Below are 17,638 nucleotides of genomic sequence, written 5' to 3' on the forward strand. Positions count from 1 at the left end.
GATTCAGCATTCAGAAGTGGGACTGGATTTCCCAAAATGCGTGCTTCCCATTGTGATATTCACAGGTAAACTTCCAGCAGAGCTTAGTACGCAAGCAACAAAGGTTTGTAAAAGTCAGGCCCTGATAATTACTTCTGGAAACTCTGGCTGTGAGGTCCAGTTGCTGTTCAGTGTCCTGTGCCAAATGAGTGGGGTTAGTCCAGTTCCAGCAGACAGGTGGGCCTGTTATCAGCCTACAGCTATATTTGGCACTGATTGTCATTCCTGTCGGAAGGCTTAAGAGTAGGTGTTAAGGACTGAATGAGTCAGACTTGTCCCCTCCCTCCTTCTCTTCTTTCCCTTCCAGCTCTACAAATGTTGTGTGTGCGTACAAACCTTGTGTGTACAAGGCTATGTCCTGTGCTTGGCAGTGACAAACAGTAAGCTACTGGCAGCTGAGGATAATTTGGGCCAGCAGATATCCCCCAGTAAAGCTGAAAAGATAAATGGGCTGAATCTGGAGGAAAATGAGATGCCTGGCTGTTTTTCTTGTCATGCTATTGACACATCCTCCTTTCCCTGCAAAGAGTTAAAGTGTGAAGCCTGTGACATGTTAACCAGCCTACTAGTGAATGCTATTTCCCAGCTGCATAGAATTGGTGACTCTGTACACATAGGTTAGTTTGTCAGTTCTCAACTACAAGCTCTGATGCAAATAACTCTCCTCAGGCAAACCTGCTTCTGAACAGAAATGCTGCAGTGTTCAAACGATCATCCCAAGGGTTTGCTGTCATGACCTCTTGCTTTTCCTCTTTCCAGCTGTATCCTCGGGGAACTGTTTACAAAGAAGCCTATTTTTCAAGCCAATCTGGAACTGGCTCAGCTTGAATTAATCAGGTAAAGGATTGCACATGCATGCCTATGAGAAGAGGTACTGCAGAAACTGCTCATGCACACTGTCTCTGTGTTATAAGAGCTCTCTTTCTCTAACCTGCCTGCAAAATAGGACCAGCAAATGACTGTAACTGCCAGTGCGAATAGTTAGGCATTCAGGTGTCCATGCCTACCATCAAGTGTGTGGCTGCTAATGTATGCACCCTCAGTAACCTTTGCTGTTGTTAGCTGAATGGAAAAATCATGAACCTAAATTGCATCTCACACTGAAAATTCATTGTGTTGGATGGTTTATAAACTCAAGGCAATCATTTTTCCTCTTCCCAATACCTCCTTTTTAACCTGAGGGTTATCTAATCTTCATTGAAGTGTGCCCAGACCTAGGTTATTGGTACAGTAAACTGCTTAGAAAGGAAACATTTTCACTCGGCTTGGTGACCCTTCTCCTCCTAGCTGCATTCCACCTGCTGATCATGCTCTGCTTTTCTGGTTCTCAGCCGGCTCTGTGGGAGCCCCTGTCCAGCAGTGTGGCCAGATGTCATCAAGTTGCCCTACTTCAACACTATGAAACCGAAGAAGCAATACCGAAGGCGCCTGCGTGAGGAGTTCTCCTTGTGAGTTTTGTTAGAAGAGAGGATAAGTGGCTGCATGGGGGTTATGGCCGCCTGTTACATGTGTGACTCGTCTGCTATCCTTTGGCTCTGGCAGGATAAGGCAGTGATTCCCCTTCTTGCCTTCTGCCTTTGGGGTCACTGTCCCCTTTCTAAATATCTGATCTGCCACAGCTGCCTTTCAGAGGGATTTTCTGCCTCTGCACGCTTGTGACCCTTCTAGCTATGGTCTGTGCTGGAAAACACACTTGGCAGTGTGGCATTCTCACAGTGCTGAGGTTGTCTGACTTCCAAGACATGCTCTCTGGGGGGAGAGTATAATTGTGTGATAATCTTGTGGGATTTGTAGCAGAGTTGCTCTTAATAAATTGCAAAAATTAGACTGAAAATATTGCATATCTGATGCCTGTTCTGTTGATGTCTTTGAGGTGCTGCATCATGTAGTAATAAATTTTGACTGCATGGATTTCTCTTAGGCCTGAGGTGTCCCTCTGAAAGTGGGCTTCTCCCCCTGTTGAGAACAACCCCTTAACTCAGCCATATTTCCAACTCTCTGCGCAGCATTCCTTCGTCTGCTCTTGACCTGCTGGACCACATGCTGACGCTAGACCCTGGCAAGCGCTGCACAGCAGAACAGGCCCTGCAGAGTGACTTCCTTAAGGATGTTGACCTCAGCAAAATGGCACCTCCAGAGTAAGTTCCAGCTGGCATTCTCCACCACAGTGGGCTCTCTGCTAATGAGCTTTGGGAAGAAGCCACTGGCTTGGCCTTGGGGTGGGTTTTTGTGGCTTGTTTTTCAGTCAGAATTAAGTTATGATTTCTGGGTTCTTGACGCTGCCCTTGCATTTTGTCATATGGCTGAGCAAATAGCTCTCCCTGTGCTGTTGGCTTTCTTCCTGATAGCAGACTGGTTTTATAAAGCCGAGTTTGATGCTTGTAAGGTGCTCTAAAACTCTGTTGGAAGATATGCAAGAGTAGCATACCCTTGTCCTCTATGCCATGGAGGGCTGGCCAGGCTTCGTTTGTGCTGTTTGTTAATTGACTAGAAGAGTGGCTGTTGAGCAGTGTCACACTGCAGCTCTTTTCTCCCACTCCAGTCAAGCAGGTTATAAAACTCTGCTCTGACTGCTTTGCGTGCAAGTATGGCAGTAGCTTTTGAGATTCCCGTTTCCTTCAAAGTGACTCAAGGCAGCTGCTTTCTTAAAGCTGCCAGACTCTCGAAGCTTGGTGGACTTGCACTCATTGGGTCTTGTGTGCATTGTAGCTAACCCAGTCTGTTCAGGGGTGAGATCCCAGTGCAAATTAAATGATTCACATGCAAATTATGCTGCCTTTCCTGGTTCTAGGACTTGCCCCTTCTTGGTTTAATAGTATGGTTGCAGTCAGGGGAACATCTGTGCTTCTCTTACAGCTCTAATAACTTTCTGTGGTCTTTGAGGTTTAAATCGGTTTTCTTGCTATGTTTCTTAACTGCTAAGTGTTGTTCTCTTCCAGCCTTCCCCACTGGCAGGATTGCCACGAGCTGTGGAGCAAGAAACGCCGACGGCAGCGGCAAAGCGGGATTGCAGTGGAGGAGCCGCCATTATCAAAAGTTTCTCGGAAAGAAACTACCTCTGTTACAAGCACAGACACTGTCAAAAACAACAGCAGTCCTGTGCACCCACAGCCTGCCCAGCTCAAAACAGAGTCTGGTGCTGGAGATGCAGTAGGTCAGTGCCCGGTCTGCTCTGTAAAAGGCTGCTCCTGATATGCTACCTCCCTGCTCTCTCTGGTCTGGGTGTGGGAGGCTTATGTCTATTTTCAAGACAGTCTGGTTCTTTCACCTCTTATTTCTACAGAAAGGGCATTCTAGAATCTTCCTATCCTGACTTCCCTCCCCTGTTCCTCCCCCCTTTTTTTTTTCCCTCTGCCGGGAAAACTATTGGCCGCAGAGCATTCTGGCTAGTCTTCAGAATTCACTCACTGATGACCTGACTATGAATTTGTTCTATGAGTTATAGTATTGGTTCCAAAGCATGCTTTCCCAGAGGGTAATGGAAGGAGTCCTTGAGTCACTTAGGCCAGATAAGAGACTGGAAGGTACAGCTGTGTGAAGGGTGTGCAGATGAGCTGAAGTTTGATCTTGTTGATCAAATTATATAAAGATTAGGCATGGAATGTAACAGGGTAGTGGCTGGTGGGCAAAAGTGTACATTATTGCACTTTGCTTGTTGCAGAAAAGATCGTTTGGCCATAAAGACTTGAAGGACCAGGACTTGTACACTGTTTCCAAAACTGTGACCAACCTTTCTGTGTCTAGAAAATAGTTGGAGGGGAGGTATTTTGATTCCTGGGAATGTAGAGATAGACAAAGCTGCCCAAACCATGCTGATTGTTCTGTAGAAGCCTTCTCAAAACCCAGATATGGGCTAAAGCTTCCTTCACGTCAAATGTTGTACTGACAAGTAACAAGGAAGACAGTTCTTGCTCCAGGGAATGTGCAATCCGTGTGTTCAATGAAACATGGCAGATGGACAAAAGGTGGTGGTTGGATTAACAAACAGCTGAGAAAAGTGAGTGTCACATTCATAGTTGCCTACCAGCAAGGGGAGCTTAAAACTAAGCTGCTAAAACCAAACCTTTGCACCCTTCTTCCCAAAAAGTTAGACTTACAAAGTCAATGTCAGTGTGAAGGGACGTCCTTGTCACTTGTCACTCAGGAGGCTCTGTTCCAGCATTGTGCAAAGGCAGGTGATGCCACTCAAGGGTTGTATTTTAGACTAACCTGGATACTTGCAGGTCAGGACAGAGTCCTCTCTGATACCAGGCCAGCTTTCAGCAAGGAATTGCCTTCTGCTTGACCTAATTTCTTTTGCTGCATCAGTGGAACACACCCTTCCTCCGTCCCAAACAGCAGCTCAGCTCTATCCTGGGAAACCTGCTTTCCAGTCAGTGCAGGAGGGAGTGCTTTTGATCCACAGAGTGCTGCAGAGACCTTGGGAGGGGCTGAGCTGCTGTCAGACTTGCTGCTCTGATTGCCACTGAAGTGGGCTAAGGGTTTCCAATCTTCATCCCGCATCCTCAGACTTGCTGCCATAACTGGTGTGGTGTCCTCAGTCACCACTCTGATTCCTGGGATGCCCTCAGCTAACCAAGGACAGGGAGGTTTGACTCAACTGAGCTGATTTTTAAGAAGCAGCCACATACACAGTTAACATTGGTAGATTTGAGGGGGCACTGAAGAAGCTTCCCTCTGTGGCTAACAGAGCAGTACCCAGCTGTAGCCTTGGGTGAGTGCAGTGTGTGTGCAGTACCACGGGGTGCTGCTGCAGTGCTGTTCAGAGCTGATTGTAGTCTGGAGGGGGCAAGCTGTGACTGAAATCTGAGCAAACTATCCTGGAATGCTCCTTCTGGAGCCTCTGTGCCTTCCCCCAGCCTGGGGACGTGGACAAGAGGCATTTATGTGCAGCGTCAGGATTACAAACCGATGTGATGCAGTTTTGCCTAACTTTCCTGTGATGCTTCTTGTGTTTCCTGCAGGCCTTGGAGAAATCACCCAGCAGCTGAATCAGAGCGAACTAGCTGTTTTACTGAACTTGCTGCAGAGCCAGACTGATCTGAGTGTCCCACAGATGGCCCAGCTGTTGAATGTACACTCTAACCCAGAGATGCAGCAGCAGCTGGAGGCTCTCAACCAGTCCATCAATGCTCTGACAGAAGCTACAACTCAGCAGCATGAGTCTCAGGCAGCAGCCGCAGAGGAAGCCATAGAAGAGCCACCCACAGAGGCCCAGCTACCAGAGGAGCAGGCGACTCCAGAAACAGCCAGCGCTCAGGGAGATATGCAGAACGTGCTGGCTGTTCTGCTGAGTCAGCTAATGAAGAGCCAGGAGCCTGTTATAACCCTGGAGGAGAGCAATGGGGAGAAGAGCAGCGAGCAACGGGGGCCAAGGAAAACCCCTACAATGCATCCAGAGGAAAGTACAGGTAAATAATCATGACTGTTGCTTGTGCATCTTGGATGTCATGCACTTGTTTGAACAATTAAAGTATTTCATATGAGTGCCTGTAGTTCAACTGCAGCCAGGAGGAACCGAGACCTTCAAGTGTTGTGACAGAAGGAGGCAGGGGGTGTGGATGGGAGGAGGAAGGGTGCTGGGTGCTAGAATGTGGTCAAGCCTCAGATTTCAAGACCGAGAAAGACACTGACCCACTCCCTGCGGTAAGTGCTGGACTGCTCAGGAGGTTTTAACAACTGCAAAAAGCCCAAACGCAAATATACTACTCTGCTTCACATCTCCAAAGCATATAAAATCCATTAGTGCTCCACTGTGAATGGGTCAGTGAAGATTTTTTAAGGTGAAGTGAAGGTTTTGGTTTTTTGCCCAAAAGTGGAAGGGAAACTTGGAGGATCAGTTCTTCTTCTAATACCCCTAGTAATCAGTTTACACATTCAGGTAGTTTTTTTGCACAGGACGTTGAATCTCTGTGGATTTTCCGATCTTATTTTGTTTGTCCCAATTCTCTTTTTCACCATTCCCTTCCTGCCCTCTCAAAAAAAAGAAAAAAAAGAAAAAAAAAGAAAAAAAGAAAAAAAAAAGAGTTTGCAGAGATGATTTTAAAGAACATGAGAACTGAAATACTGGAGAGTGCTGGAAGGGAGGGATAGTGGCAGTTGTGTATATAAGAAACTTGTGCATCCAGCTTCGGTGTGCCTGGCTGTACATAGAGTTGACTTTTATGAGTCCTAAAATTCAGCGACATCTGAAGTTGAGCCAAACAGCTGGTTCTTGTAGAGCAAGTAAGAGGCATGTGTAAAAGACCTGATTGTATCAGTGAACTCGTGGATTTCCTTTTCAAAGGTGAGTGTAAATGTATCCATGTCTTTTGTTTCTGTTGATTTTTTGAATTATTAGCAACATCCTGTGACGACCTCACCAAATTCTAGAAGCACCTCCTGAGTATGTCTCAGACTCTCCGGGGAGCCTCTTTTGGCCCGATACACAACTCCTCTGCAATGTAGCTGAACGTGCTGTGTTCTCGTGCCTTCAACACACCCGCCCACCACAAGCCAGTTGTGATCGTGCTTTTTTTTTTTTTTTTTTTTTTTGCCCTAGTACTGGAAGATAACTAGGTTATTGTAGAGCAGATTCAATTAAATAACATTGTTCTCTGTTTATAATTATTTTAAATGATATGCTGTCCCCAAATCAGCTTGGCTTTAAAATTACCTGAAGATTGTTTTCTGGGTTTAAATACAATCTAGTTTTAAAGTGGACTGACTGATATGGGTGGAGGGGTGGTCCTGGAAGACTACTGGTTTTCACAATAAAGTTTGACCTTTTTAATAACCAGTTTTGCAAATGATTTGAGGATCTGATTCAAACAAGGTGTTCGTGGCCTCTTACGTCATCGCCAGTAATAACTTTAATCACCGTGTAGCCCATCCTTTTGTCGATGAATGAGATCGAGTCAGTTCAGTTGTGTTGCTCTGCAGGAGTCAGGACTGGTTTTGTGAGCGAAGCCGGCACGCAAGGCACCGGGAGCAGATCGTGTCCTGCGGGAAGCTGCGTCCTCCCCTCTGCAGTGTCACTTCTAGTCATGGCACTGCCTTAGCAGGGGGAGGGCCAGAGCTCTGCTCTCGCCTTTCCCACCGCCTAACCGGGCTGCTTTGTTCTTCCTGCTGGCTCAAAAGCAGTAATACAAAGTAGTAAGAGCGTGGTGATGGTGGGGGTGCGTGAAGGGTGCTTTTGTTCTTGCTAGGAGGGGTCCTTTTTGTAACAGAAATCCTTGTGACTTCAGATGTGATTTGGTGGGGGGGTCTGGGGGAGAAGGGGCAGGGGGGAGGGGGTTAAAAAGATTTTCTCATGCTCCAGAGCAGTCTGTATGTTGCATGCAAATATTTGTGGGTTGAGATTGTTTTGGACTGTATACTGGAAATGTACTTTGCAAAAAGGTCATGAACCAGGCGAAGCAGGGCTGGCTTTGGTAAGAAGCAGAGGGGACATGAGAGGGGGTACCCGCTCCCTTCAGTCTGTCATGGGTGCAGTGGGGAACTGGTACATGTGGGTTTGGGGTTGGGTTTTGATTTTGTGTTTTTCTAAACCAATACATCAGGGCCATGCTCTATCAGTACGCAGCCGCCCGGCTGCTGGCAAGCCTGGTACCGGAGCAGTAAGGCACAGCGTCCCTGTGCAGTGGGAGACCCTGCGTTCAGAGAACACGTGCTGTCATGTGGCTCCACATCTGTCTCCTGCTTGGCGTTAGCCTTTGATCCGAGAGCAGGAATTCCCTCCACGGGTGCCCATGTGTTAGGACAGCTGTTGCCGCCTAGTTGGGAGCGTGGGGGACGGGGCGAGTGCGGGAAAAACGTTAATGAACATGTGCATTGATCTTGCAACGAATGCCAGCTTTTAAAACTCTCCGCCTCTTTTCCAGTGCATCCTAGAGAGCGGACTGTCTCGGTAGGCTGTTTGGTTTTTTTTCGTATAAATGTATTTATATCTGTTTGCGTGATGTTTTAAGATGGTGTTTAAAAGAAGTAACCCTTCCACAGCATGTCCTCCTCGCATTCTCCCACCAGAGAAGAGACCCCCTGAGCCCCCCGGACCGCCTCCACCGCCGCCTCTGTCCGAAGGCGATCTCTCCAGCGCAGCCCAAGAGTTGAACCCGGCCGTGACAGCTGCGCTGCTGCAGCTCTTTTCCCAGCAAGAGTCGGAGTCGCTCAGCCACGCGACACATGAACACCAAGCCTCGAGAGCCGCGGACTACGGCAGGTCCCACTCCTCCAGGACTTACAGCGCCGAGGGCTCAGAGGGGGGATTTGGTGCTGAGGAGCTGAATTCAGGCCAGACGCTACTAGAACCCTCTGCCCAGCCTCTGGGGAAAAGCAGGACCTTCTTGGGCTCTGTGAGCCACCTTGGGGAGACGAGCAATTACCAGGGCACAGGATCTGTCCAGTTTCCAGGGGACCAGGACCTCCGCTTCGCCAGAGTCCCCGTCGCCATACACTCGGTTGGGCAATCTTTTACGAAACCCGAGGGGAGCAACAACACGCTGGTACATCCAGAGGCCAAAATTCAGAATTACGGCGAGCTGGGACCGGGGACGGCCGGTTCCAGTGGGGCAGGAACAGGTCACAGCTGGGGTGCCCCAACCCAGGCGACTTCTTCTTATGGGAAGGCGTACCGTGGGCCTGGCAGAGTGCCTCCGCGGGGGGGACGGGGGAGAGGGGTTCCTTACTGAGAGATGCGCCTTTCGCACTGGTCCTCCCCTCCCTCGCCTCTCCACCTTTAGCAACATGACTTTTTTTTTTTTTTTCCCAGAGCAAGGTCTCGTCTGCATTTCAGCTGCTGCAAAGCTCCCTGTTGTATTCCTTGCTAGGCTGCCGGTGAGCGCCCCGTGACTTACTGTAGGGTCCCCAGTTGGGTGTCTCGCTGGCCAAAACTTCTTGCGCTTGGTTAGTGACAAAAACAAACCAAACCAACCACCCCACCGCAAATGACGGTGAGCTTTCTGCCCTGAGCCAGCAGAGGGGGGGGGGGGGGCCGCGCGATTCTTTAAAAATAGGAATGAAAGAAACCCAACTACGTGGGAAGAAGGAAATTTAAAAAATGTTTCACAAGCTGTGTGCCAGTGCTTCTCGGTGGGGGAAGCATGGGGCAGTGTTCAGGTAGGGCTGGGGGATAGTCTGGTTCCCAAAGCAAGTTTGGGGGCGGTTGTTGTCCCATGTGTGTTGTGTCCCCCCCAATTCCCTGAAAAAAGAGAAAGGAAAAAAAAAAAGGAAAAAAAAAAAGAGAGAGAAATGGGAATATATTGGTGGAGAGGTGCCTGGATCAGCTGTCCTGGCTGCGGAGACCCAGGATGTGGCACTGGCTTGTACTCAATTTATCTGACATTGCTTTCTTTCAGTAAAGTGTCCAGCTGACCCTCTCCTCTGGCTCTGCTCCCTGCTGAGGCTGTGAGCCCTGCCTGGGCAGCTCCGGATCCAGGTTCTGTCTCTTTTGACGGTAGCCTTAGTAAATTGGCTTTTGTGAAGGGTCTCTTTGGATTTTGTATCTCTCCTGCCATAACTTTGCAGTGGGAATTGTCTTTTTTCTTTTTTTTTTTTTTTTTTTAAAGAGCTGAAGAGAACACCTCACTTAAAAAAAAAAAATGTATTTCTTTGTAATTCGTATCTTCCAAAACACTTTAAGAATTAAAGAAAAAAGGAAAAAAAAAAAAAACAACTTCTGGTGGGGAATCGCCACCAGGTAGGAGTATCTTTTGTACCCGGCATCCTTCTGGGCTGGTGTTGCGTGTCCTGATGGGGCTCAGTTGGGCTCTCCAAGCAGCATCTCAGTACTTTGAGGCTTACCAGGTGTTAATGTATCATTTCTATAAGCATATATATTTTTGTTGTTGTCAAGGAAGTATTTACAATGAATCTTCTCCTCCCGCAGAACATTGCGATGTTGTCCATTTCAATGAGACTTAAACAAAAGAGATGAATAAAACAAAGGTACATATTTATGAGCTTTTTTTCTGAGTAGGCCTTTCCTATGGAAAACATATGGTTCTTCTTTTAATTTTAGGGATGACAGTGTTCTGAAGTGTTGAATGGGTGGGAGTCTGGGGGGCCGAGAGACTTTCTTCCTTCTAACAGGCTTTGATTTAATTTCTTTTTATACAGAGAGATAAATTTAAAATAAAAATAAAAATGCACGTGAATAGGTGGTGCTTCTTGAACTGGGGAAAACCTGCCTTACACAGCCAGACCCATGGCTGCACCTACCTGCTTTGCTGTGGGAGGAAGCAGGGGAGAGAAAATAAAAAAATATATGTACACACTGCTGGTAATGTACAAGGGCCCTGTGTGAGCAGGGACCAGTGACTCTTGTAGTGTTGAGTCAGCACTGAGGAGCAACACCCTTTGCAAAATTCCAAGTGTAATTTTGTTGGGTTTTGGGGTTTTTTTTTTTTACTTGCCAGTTCATGCCTGATCTGCAGGGAAAAAAAAAAAGTTCTGTAAGATGCAGAGTGCACTAAATAAACCAGTCACCTCTTGAGGGTTTTTTTAATTTCTATATTTTTTTCCTTTCCACCATGCAGCTGCCAGCTCTGGTCTGTGGTGGAGCTTTTGTTGTTGTTGTTGTTCTGGCTTTTCTTCCTGAGCCCATCCAATTTGGAAGGAAAAGGCATGTTCCAGTGCTGAATCCTCTTAGGAAGCCGATGCCTATTTATTGTCTTTCCAAATTGGCAAATGCCCAGAAAAGCCTGCCGAGGAGCGAGCGGTCCTTAAACTGGCACCACAAACCTGACCTCCTCGCAGGCTTTGCCTGTTCCTCGGTGCCTATTCCCCCCCCCCAGCGTTGGGGGTCCCAGCCATAGGTGCAGTTTAGGGTGGCCTGTCCCAGCATTTTGCAGAAGCAAATCCCGTGCCTGTCGGTGCCATGCCGGTGCGGCCGGGTCCCTGCCAGTCCCGTGGCTCTCTCCGGATTCAGCCAGCCCCACGAGGATGCTTCTCTGGCACCGGTTCATTTTGCAGCAGGGACTGAAAAGGTGCCGAGGACCTCGGAGGTAACGGTGACTGCGAGGGTGGGCTCCTGTCCCTCTGTCCCACCTCGAGCAAAGGACAGACGTCCCAGACTTCTGTCCCTTGCTCTGGGGTGGCCGATGGCATCTGCCGTCTGTTCCTGTGGGATCAGGCCATGCCGGGAGGTCCCTCCAGGCTCCCGCAGAAGGTGGTTTTCGCTGTTCCCTCGTCCGACCCCACTGACCACCCCAGGGAGGTTTGGGCAGAGCTGTGGTGCTGGCAGGGATCCCTTGTTCCACATCCAGTGGCTTTTCTTAACTGGTCCCAGCAAGAGGCTTTCAATCCCTGCAAGGGTGAAGGGAGCATGTGGGGGCCAGGGGGGACCAGCCTGGCCAGGGGACAGCCCCCAGGCTGGGGGCTGGGGGGTTGCTTGCATCCTCTCAGCAGCTCTGCTGTTTTTGTTTCTTTTCTCCCCCCCACCCCCTTTTTTTTTTTTTTAAAGGGTCTCTGTACAAAGAAGACAAAAGGATTTACTGGGGGGGGAAACGTATGCATTTAAAAAGATTTAAAATGTGGTGCAGGTTACAGACAAGTCATTAGATGGCAATTCGCCCCTCCTTTCTTCCTCCACATGGATCGTTTTTGGGTTTAATGCCAATGTCTAACACGCTGTAGCCAGTTACCCAGCAGAGAAGCGTCTGGTAAGACTCTTACTGTACCTCTCCTGAGTTTCGTTTTGAGACTGAGCGCGCCTTTTTTTGGTTGTACCTTTGTCTCTGTACAGATATTTTGTAATATATTAAATTTTTTCTTTTCAGTTTATAAAAATGGAAAGTGGAGATTGGAAAATTAAATATTTCCTGTTACTGTATTGCCTTTTGCTCCATTGCACTGAATTACCGCGCTGCTTGCTGTAACCTTTGCAAATTACACGGTAACTGTTTTTTTCCTTTTAAAAGCCTTTTTCCCCCCTCCTCCTGCCCTCCCTGGTGCCGTAGCTTGGTGCCCAGTAGTGCCGGTAAGTGAGCTTGGCCCCGGTGCTGGACGGGCGAGGATGGCTGGGACTTGGCATTGCCAGCCCTCAGCCCCGCGAGGCTGCAACCTCTGTAAGCCCCCAAATTCGACTCCGCTAATTGAGAGCGGGGCCGAGCCCTCGTTAGCCCCTCGGGTATCACCCAGCTCGCTGGTGCCGCAGTTCTGGTGGGTGTTGGCGTCCGGCTGGGTGGGCGATGCCTGAGCTGGAGCACAGGGGGCTGCTTCGGTTATGGTGGGAGTATGAAGAACGAAACGTGGAACTGACCGAAGCCCGGAGAGAAGATGGTGCCGTGGGGTCAGACAGGGAAGCAGCGCGGTTAAGGTTTGTCTCCAAACCTTCCCCCGGCTCCTGGCAGCCCCCTGGGCTCTGGGGAGGACCCCAGGGTGCCTTGGGGGACGGATTCTGCTGTAGCCCTGAGCTGTGAGAGCACAGGGAGGGAGCTGTGGCGGAGGATCCATGTGCTCCATCCATCCATCTGTCCATCTGTCTCCCTTCCTCGGGTGTTCTCCATGCCGGTCCCAGCTCCAACCTGGCTCCCAGGAGGGCTGGAGGAGGGTTTGCCCCAACTCTCGTCCACGGGAAGGAGAAGGGGCAGGATCCAGGATGGCAGGAGACGGGGATTGCGCAGGCGGTGGCCGGTCCTGCTCCAGGGGCTCCATTTGCTCCCCAGCATCGGCCTCTTTCTGCTCAGTCGAGGCTCGGCAAGACCCTCGCTCGCTGCCTTTAGTGACCCTGCCGGGGCGGTCGGGCAGTGTTGGGAGCGGGAGGGCAGCGCCAGCTGCCCCCAGCGCAGATGATGGGAGAGCAGAGAGCGCACCGGGGCAGGGATGATGGGGGGGGTGTTGGTGGGGGACCGTGGGTCTCGCTCTGGGGCTCCCCACACGACGGGGCTCCCCGCGCTGCGGCCGCGCATCCCTCTCGCCAGAGCCCGGCCGTCATCTCCGGTTCCAGCCCCTGCTTTCTTGCTCTCCTTTCGCCTGGTTTAGCATCCCTGCCGCTGACACGTCTTAAAATATATCCTTGTGCAGATGGTGGGGGGGGCGGAGGCGGCCTCGGCGCCGGGTGCTTTACTCTGCCTTTGAAAGCGGGAGCGAGCCTGCGAGCAGCCCAACCTGGCCGCCCGGCCGCCCTTCTCCTGATTTATTAGCGGGGCAGCTGGGAGCCGTGCAGGCGGCTGGGTAGCTAATCCATCCTCCTGGTCCCTTCCCCGGGGCGGAAGGCGACCGGGCTGCTCCCCTCGGCTCCGGGGCATCGCCCCGGCGTGGCAGAAGGGACCCAGCCCATGCACGACGCCGGCGCGGGCATCGCCGCGTCCCACCTTCCCGCCAGCGGTAGACAAAGCCCCTCGGTCGTCTCGGCCTTCCCCGCGCTCCGGCGGCATCCCGCTCGCCGCCTCCACCCCGTCCGAAGGTGACCAGGACGTTTTATTCTATTTAATTTATTTTTTGCATTCAACTTCCCCGGCAGCAGCTGCCGTGCCAAATGGCCGGGGGCTGCGTGGCGCTCGCGGAGCTGGCGCTGTAAATCTCCGGTGCTCGCCTCTTCCCCGTTGGGTTACGCTCGGCAGAGCCGCAGCTCTCCCGGCTGCTCGGTCCCACCGTTCCTGGCTCCTCGCTGTGCTGTCGCTTGGCCCGAGCCGTGGGATCCGGCACAGCTCTCCTTGCTCCCGCATCCTCGCAGTCCTCGTGCGGGCAGCTCTCCCGCTCATCCCGGCGCAGGCGGCGTGGTGGTGGTGTGGTGGGGCTCCACGTGTGCCTGGGGGAAGCGGCTGCTGGTGCGTCCCGGCACCCCGGACGTCAGCCTCGGTGGCACGGTGAGCCTGGCACATGCTCGGTGCTTCTCCAGGCATGGTGGTGGTGATGGACTGGCAAGGACTCACGGAGGAGGAGGAGGAGGAGGAGCAGGAGCAGGAGCCTTCCCACGAAGGCTGCAGGAGCTCGGCGCTGCCGATCACCATCGGGCAGCCAGATCCCACCACGGTGCTGCCCACGTGGGCATCCACGCTTTCCCGCTGGCCTCTCCACTCGGAGCAGGCACAACCCGGCGCTCCCTGGATCCGGGCGGTGGGATGAGCTGCATCCGAGCACGGTGAAACCCACAGAGCGGCTCCGTGTTGCCATTCGGTGATCCGAGGCATTGGTGGCTCTTTGCAAACAAAAGCGTGCCGGCCGGTCTCCCCGTGCCTCAGTTTCCCCACCTGCAAATGCAGCTTTGCTCCCACTGTGAGCGTGCAGGCAGACACGTTTGGGCACACGCTCATGCATGTGCACACGCCCCAGGTGTGCGCACACGGGTGTTCACATGTGTGCGCACACCCGGGGCACACGCACGTGCGTGTTTGTGTATGTGAGCATGCAGGTGAACACGTTTGCACCTACATATGGGCATATGTCTGCATGCTCATGCGTGAACACGCATGTGCACGTGCCCCAGGTGCGCGCGCACGCGTCTTCACGCGTGTGCGCGCACCTGGGGCACGTGCACATGCGTGTTCACGCGTGTCCGTGTACGCCTGTCACCAGGTGTCGCTCTCAGCATGGCCACCACCTCCCACCGCGTCCCCATCCTCCTCCCCGGCTATATTTGTCCTTCCAGCTGCTCCGGCTGTCGGCATGAAAGGTTTTTTTTTTTTTTTGTAATTTAGACATTTCCTTCCAAAAAATCCGTTAACACCTTGCCTTGGCATTTGCAGGGAGGGGGGGGAGAAATAAAAGGATTGAAAAGGAACCGGGGGAGGGGGGGGGGTAAAACCACCAAAAAAATGTGGAGGTGTCGGAGGCCGTGATGTGCCAGGGATGGAGAATGGAGACGGGTCTTGGGTTGGTTTTTGGGGGTGAAGGATGGGCACGTGAGCCCCAGTGCTTTCCACCCCATGGGATCCAGCGCTTTCCATCCCGCGGGACTGGGATGCCGCTCTGGGAACGTGTTTCGAGAGCATTTTGGATGGCATCGCCGTGCCGTGCCCCCCGTGCCCTTTGCGGTGGCGCAAGGGATGGACGGGGTTTGCCAGGCCCGGGTGGGACGGGGGGTTCTCCGGGAAGGGTCCTGCCCCGTCCCCGCTCCTCGGGGGACAGCAGCGGGGTGACGCGGTCCCTGTGCCATGGGGGCCACCTGGCCCGGCGAGCCCCCGCTCTCCCGCCCCGCCGCACCGGCAGCTTGATTAAAAAGGCGGCACGGCCGACGCGGCACAGCTGGTGCCTCCTGCCAGCACCCCGAGCGGAAAGGCGCCCGAGATTAACATCTCCAATTAGCGGGAAAACGAAGCCGCCGCAGCCCGGGGGGTTCCCCAGCCCCCACATATCCCCCCCCCCCCAATCGGTGCCACCTCCCAGGGATGCTGCAGCCAGGCTGTGGCTGGCGGCCACCCAGCGTTGCTCCAGCCCGTGTCCCCACGTCCCCCACGCCGAGGCGGTGGCCGTGCCGGCGTTCCCGTGCCCCTTTGCCAAGCCAGGGCTGAGCACGTCTCATTTTTGGGGACGTTGCCCTCCGTGGCCATCGTGCCCACCGCCACCACGGTCCCCTCCTGCCATCCCCCCACGTGCTGCCCAGCCTGCGGGAGGGGGGACACGGGCAGGGTGACCCCCACCCCACTGCACCCCAGGGACCACAGCGGGTGCCCGGACGGGGACGGGGCATCAAGTGCACCCGGTGGCAGCGGGGACGGGGCCTGGCACAGCACCCCGACCAGGAACGTCGCCCTCCCCGCCGCCATCGGCACAGCTGAGCCAAGGCGAGGATGGAGGGGGGCCGGGGAGGGCCTGCGCCTGCACGCTTTCACCTGCCATTTAATTGGATGTATTTTTAATTAATGGTGCCTCTGGGACCAACATGAGACAACATGATCTCTGAATAGGGGCAGGGGAGGAATTGGGGAAGGTGGGAGGATTGGGCCGCGGGGTGCGCTTACCCGCCAAACGCTGCCATCAATCACCCCCTACTTTTCGGCTCTGGACTTTTGGCTGGGGCTCAAGGCGGGCGCCGGGGCCGTGCCCCCCCCCCCTCCCCCGCCCCGGTGCCGCCTGGCACACGTGTGATGAGCGGCACGTCCTCAGCTGCAGTTGGCAGCAGAGGTTGAGGTGGGGAGGGGGGCGTACGCCGGGGGCGATGGTGCCGGGGGGGAGCGTGCCAATGGGCAGAGCCACTCTCGCCGCAGCATTCTCTGGCAAACCCCGCTCCAAATCTGCTGCCTGGTTGCTCCTGCTGGGACCCCCCAGTCACGGTGGGGGCCTGGGGGGCTCCGGGACCCCCAGGACAGCCCCCAGGGGCAGCAGCCCCTCTCCCCCCAGCCTCCCCCACCACGGGGGCTCTCGGTGCCCGCTGCTCCCCGCACCCCACCGTGCCCCCACCTTTGCCTTGTTCCTCCCTCCCAGCCCTGGGGAGGGTGGGGGGGGGCACAGCTGGTTCAGGCGTGTTCCCCCCACACACACACCTTCTGGCACAGCCCTGGGGGGGGCCAGCCCAGGCAGCAGTGCCGGGGTGGCTGCCCAGCCCTGCAAGGAGCCGGGGGGGGGCGGTTTGCCCGTGGCAGGTGCCGCGGCACAATGTAGGGCAGGCATTAATATTTAGTGGCACTGGGGGGGCCGCGCCGGGGTGGCGGCACAGCTGCCTCCTGCGCTGGAATGCAAACTGCAGCCTGCGGGAACGGCCACCGTCACCACTGCCGGACCCCCCCGGTCCCCGTACACCTCCTGCCCGCCCGGAGAAGTGGGGAGCATGTTGGAGGTGGGGGGGGGGGGCACAGCCCCGGGCACTGGTCCCAGCTCCGGGCATGACGGAGGTGCGAAATATGGTGGTGGCCAAACCCCAGCCCCTCGATGCCACCGGCCACGTGGGGGGACGGGAAGGTCCTGCGGGGTTCCCAGCTTGGCTGTGCGGTGGCACTGGGCCGGCTTCCCGGCGCTCGGGCTACTGGCCGCAATGCCGCCGCTGCGGCTGGGTGATGGGGACAGCTGGTGGCACATCACACCTGGGGAGGGGCTTTGGCGTTCCACAGGGAAACGCGGTGTCACCAGACCCTGGCCCTTTGCTGCGTGGCGAGGGCCAGAGCTGTCGGACCCTTTTATTCCGGCATCCTGGGATGCTTCGCTGGGAGCAGGCAGGGACCAGTGCCGCCATCCCTTCTCCCTTGCAAGTGGTGGTGGGATGCTGTGCCCCACGGCCAGACCCTCGCCATGGCTGGACCCTCACCGTGGCCAGACCCTCGCCACGGCCGGACCCTTGCCGTGTCCAGACCCTCGCCACAGCCGGACCCTCACTGTGGCCAGACCCTCGCCACGGCCGGACCCTTGCCGTGTCCAGACCCTCGCCACAGCCGGACCCTCGCCGTGGCCAGACCCTCGCCACGGCCGGACCTTCACTGTGGCCAGATCCTCGCCGTGGCCAGACCCTCGCCACAGCCGGACCCTCACCGTGGCTGGACCCTCGCCACGGCTGGACCCTCGCCGTGTCCAGACCCTCGCCACGGCCGGACCCTCGCTGTGGCCAGACCCTCGCCGTGGCCAGACCCTCGCCACGGCCGGACCCTCACCGTGGCTGGACCCTCGCCACGGCCGGACCCTCGCCGTGGCCAGACCCTCACCACGGCCGGACCCTCGCTGTGGCCAGACCCTCGCCACGGCCGGACCC

The 17,638-nt window shown here is 54.3% G+C and overlaps 1 protein-coding gene across 5 annotated transcripts in view; it reads left to right on the forward strand.

Moving 5' to 3' along the window:
• CDK12 (cyclin dependent kinase 12) overlaps positions 1-9,579 on the forward strand; it is a 28,121-nt gene extending 18,542 nt beyond the window's left edge. Inside the window, exons 9-15 of one of the 5 annotated variants that reach the window (XM_049799949.1) lie at positions 799-876; positions 1,371-1,487; positions 2,046-2,177; positions 2,979-3,193; positions 5,004-5,450; positions 7,902-7,927; positions 8,020-8,238. In XM_049799949.1, the coding sequence (XP_049655906.1) occupies positions 799-876; positions 1,371-1,487; positions 2,046-2,177; positions 2,979-3,193; positions 5,004-5,450; positions 7,902-7,927; positions 8,020-8,130 (1,126 nt within the window). In that variant the 3' untranslated portion in view covers positions 8,131-8,238. Of the gene's footprint in view, positions 1-798; positions 877-1,370; positions 1,488-2,045; positions 2,178-2,978; positions 3,194-5,003; positions 5,451-6,379; positions 6,818-7,901; positions 7,928-8,019 lie in introns of those variants that run through there. The other 4 variants (XM_049799950.1, XM_049799947.1, XM_049799948.1 and 1 more) reach the window with 4 other exon arrangements.
• Positions 9,580-17,638: the final 8,059 nt, after the last annotated feature.

Source organism: Accipiter gentilis, chromosome 5 (assembly GCF_929443795.1).
Source record: "Accipiter gentilis chromosome 5, bAccGen1.1, whole genome shotgun sequence".
In the NCBI taxonomy this organism is placed as follows: domain Eukaryota; kingdom Metazoa; phylum Chordata; class Aves; order Accipitriformes; family Accipitridae; genus Astur; species Astur gentilis.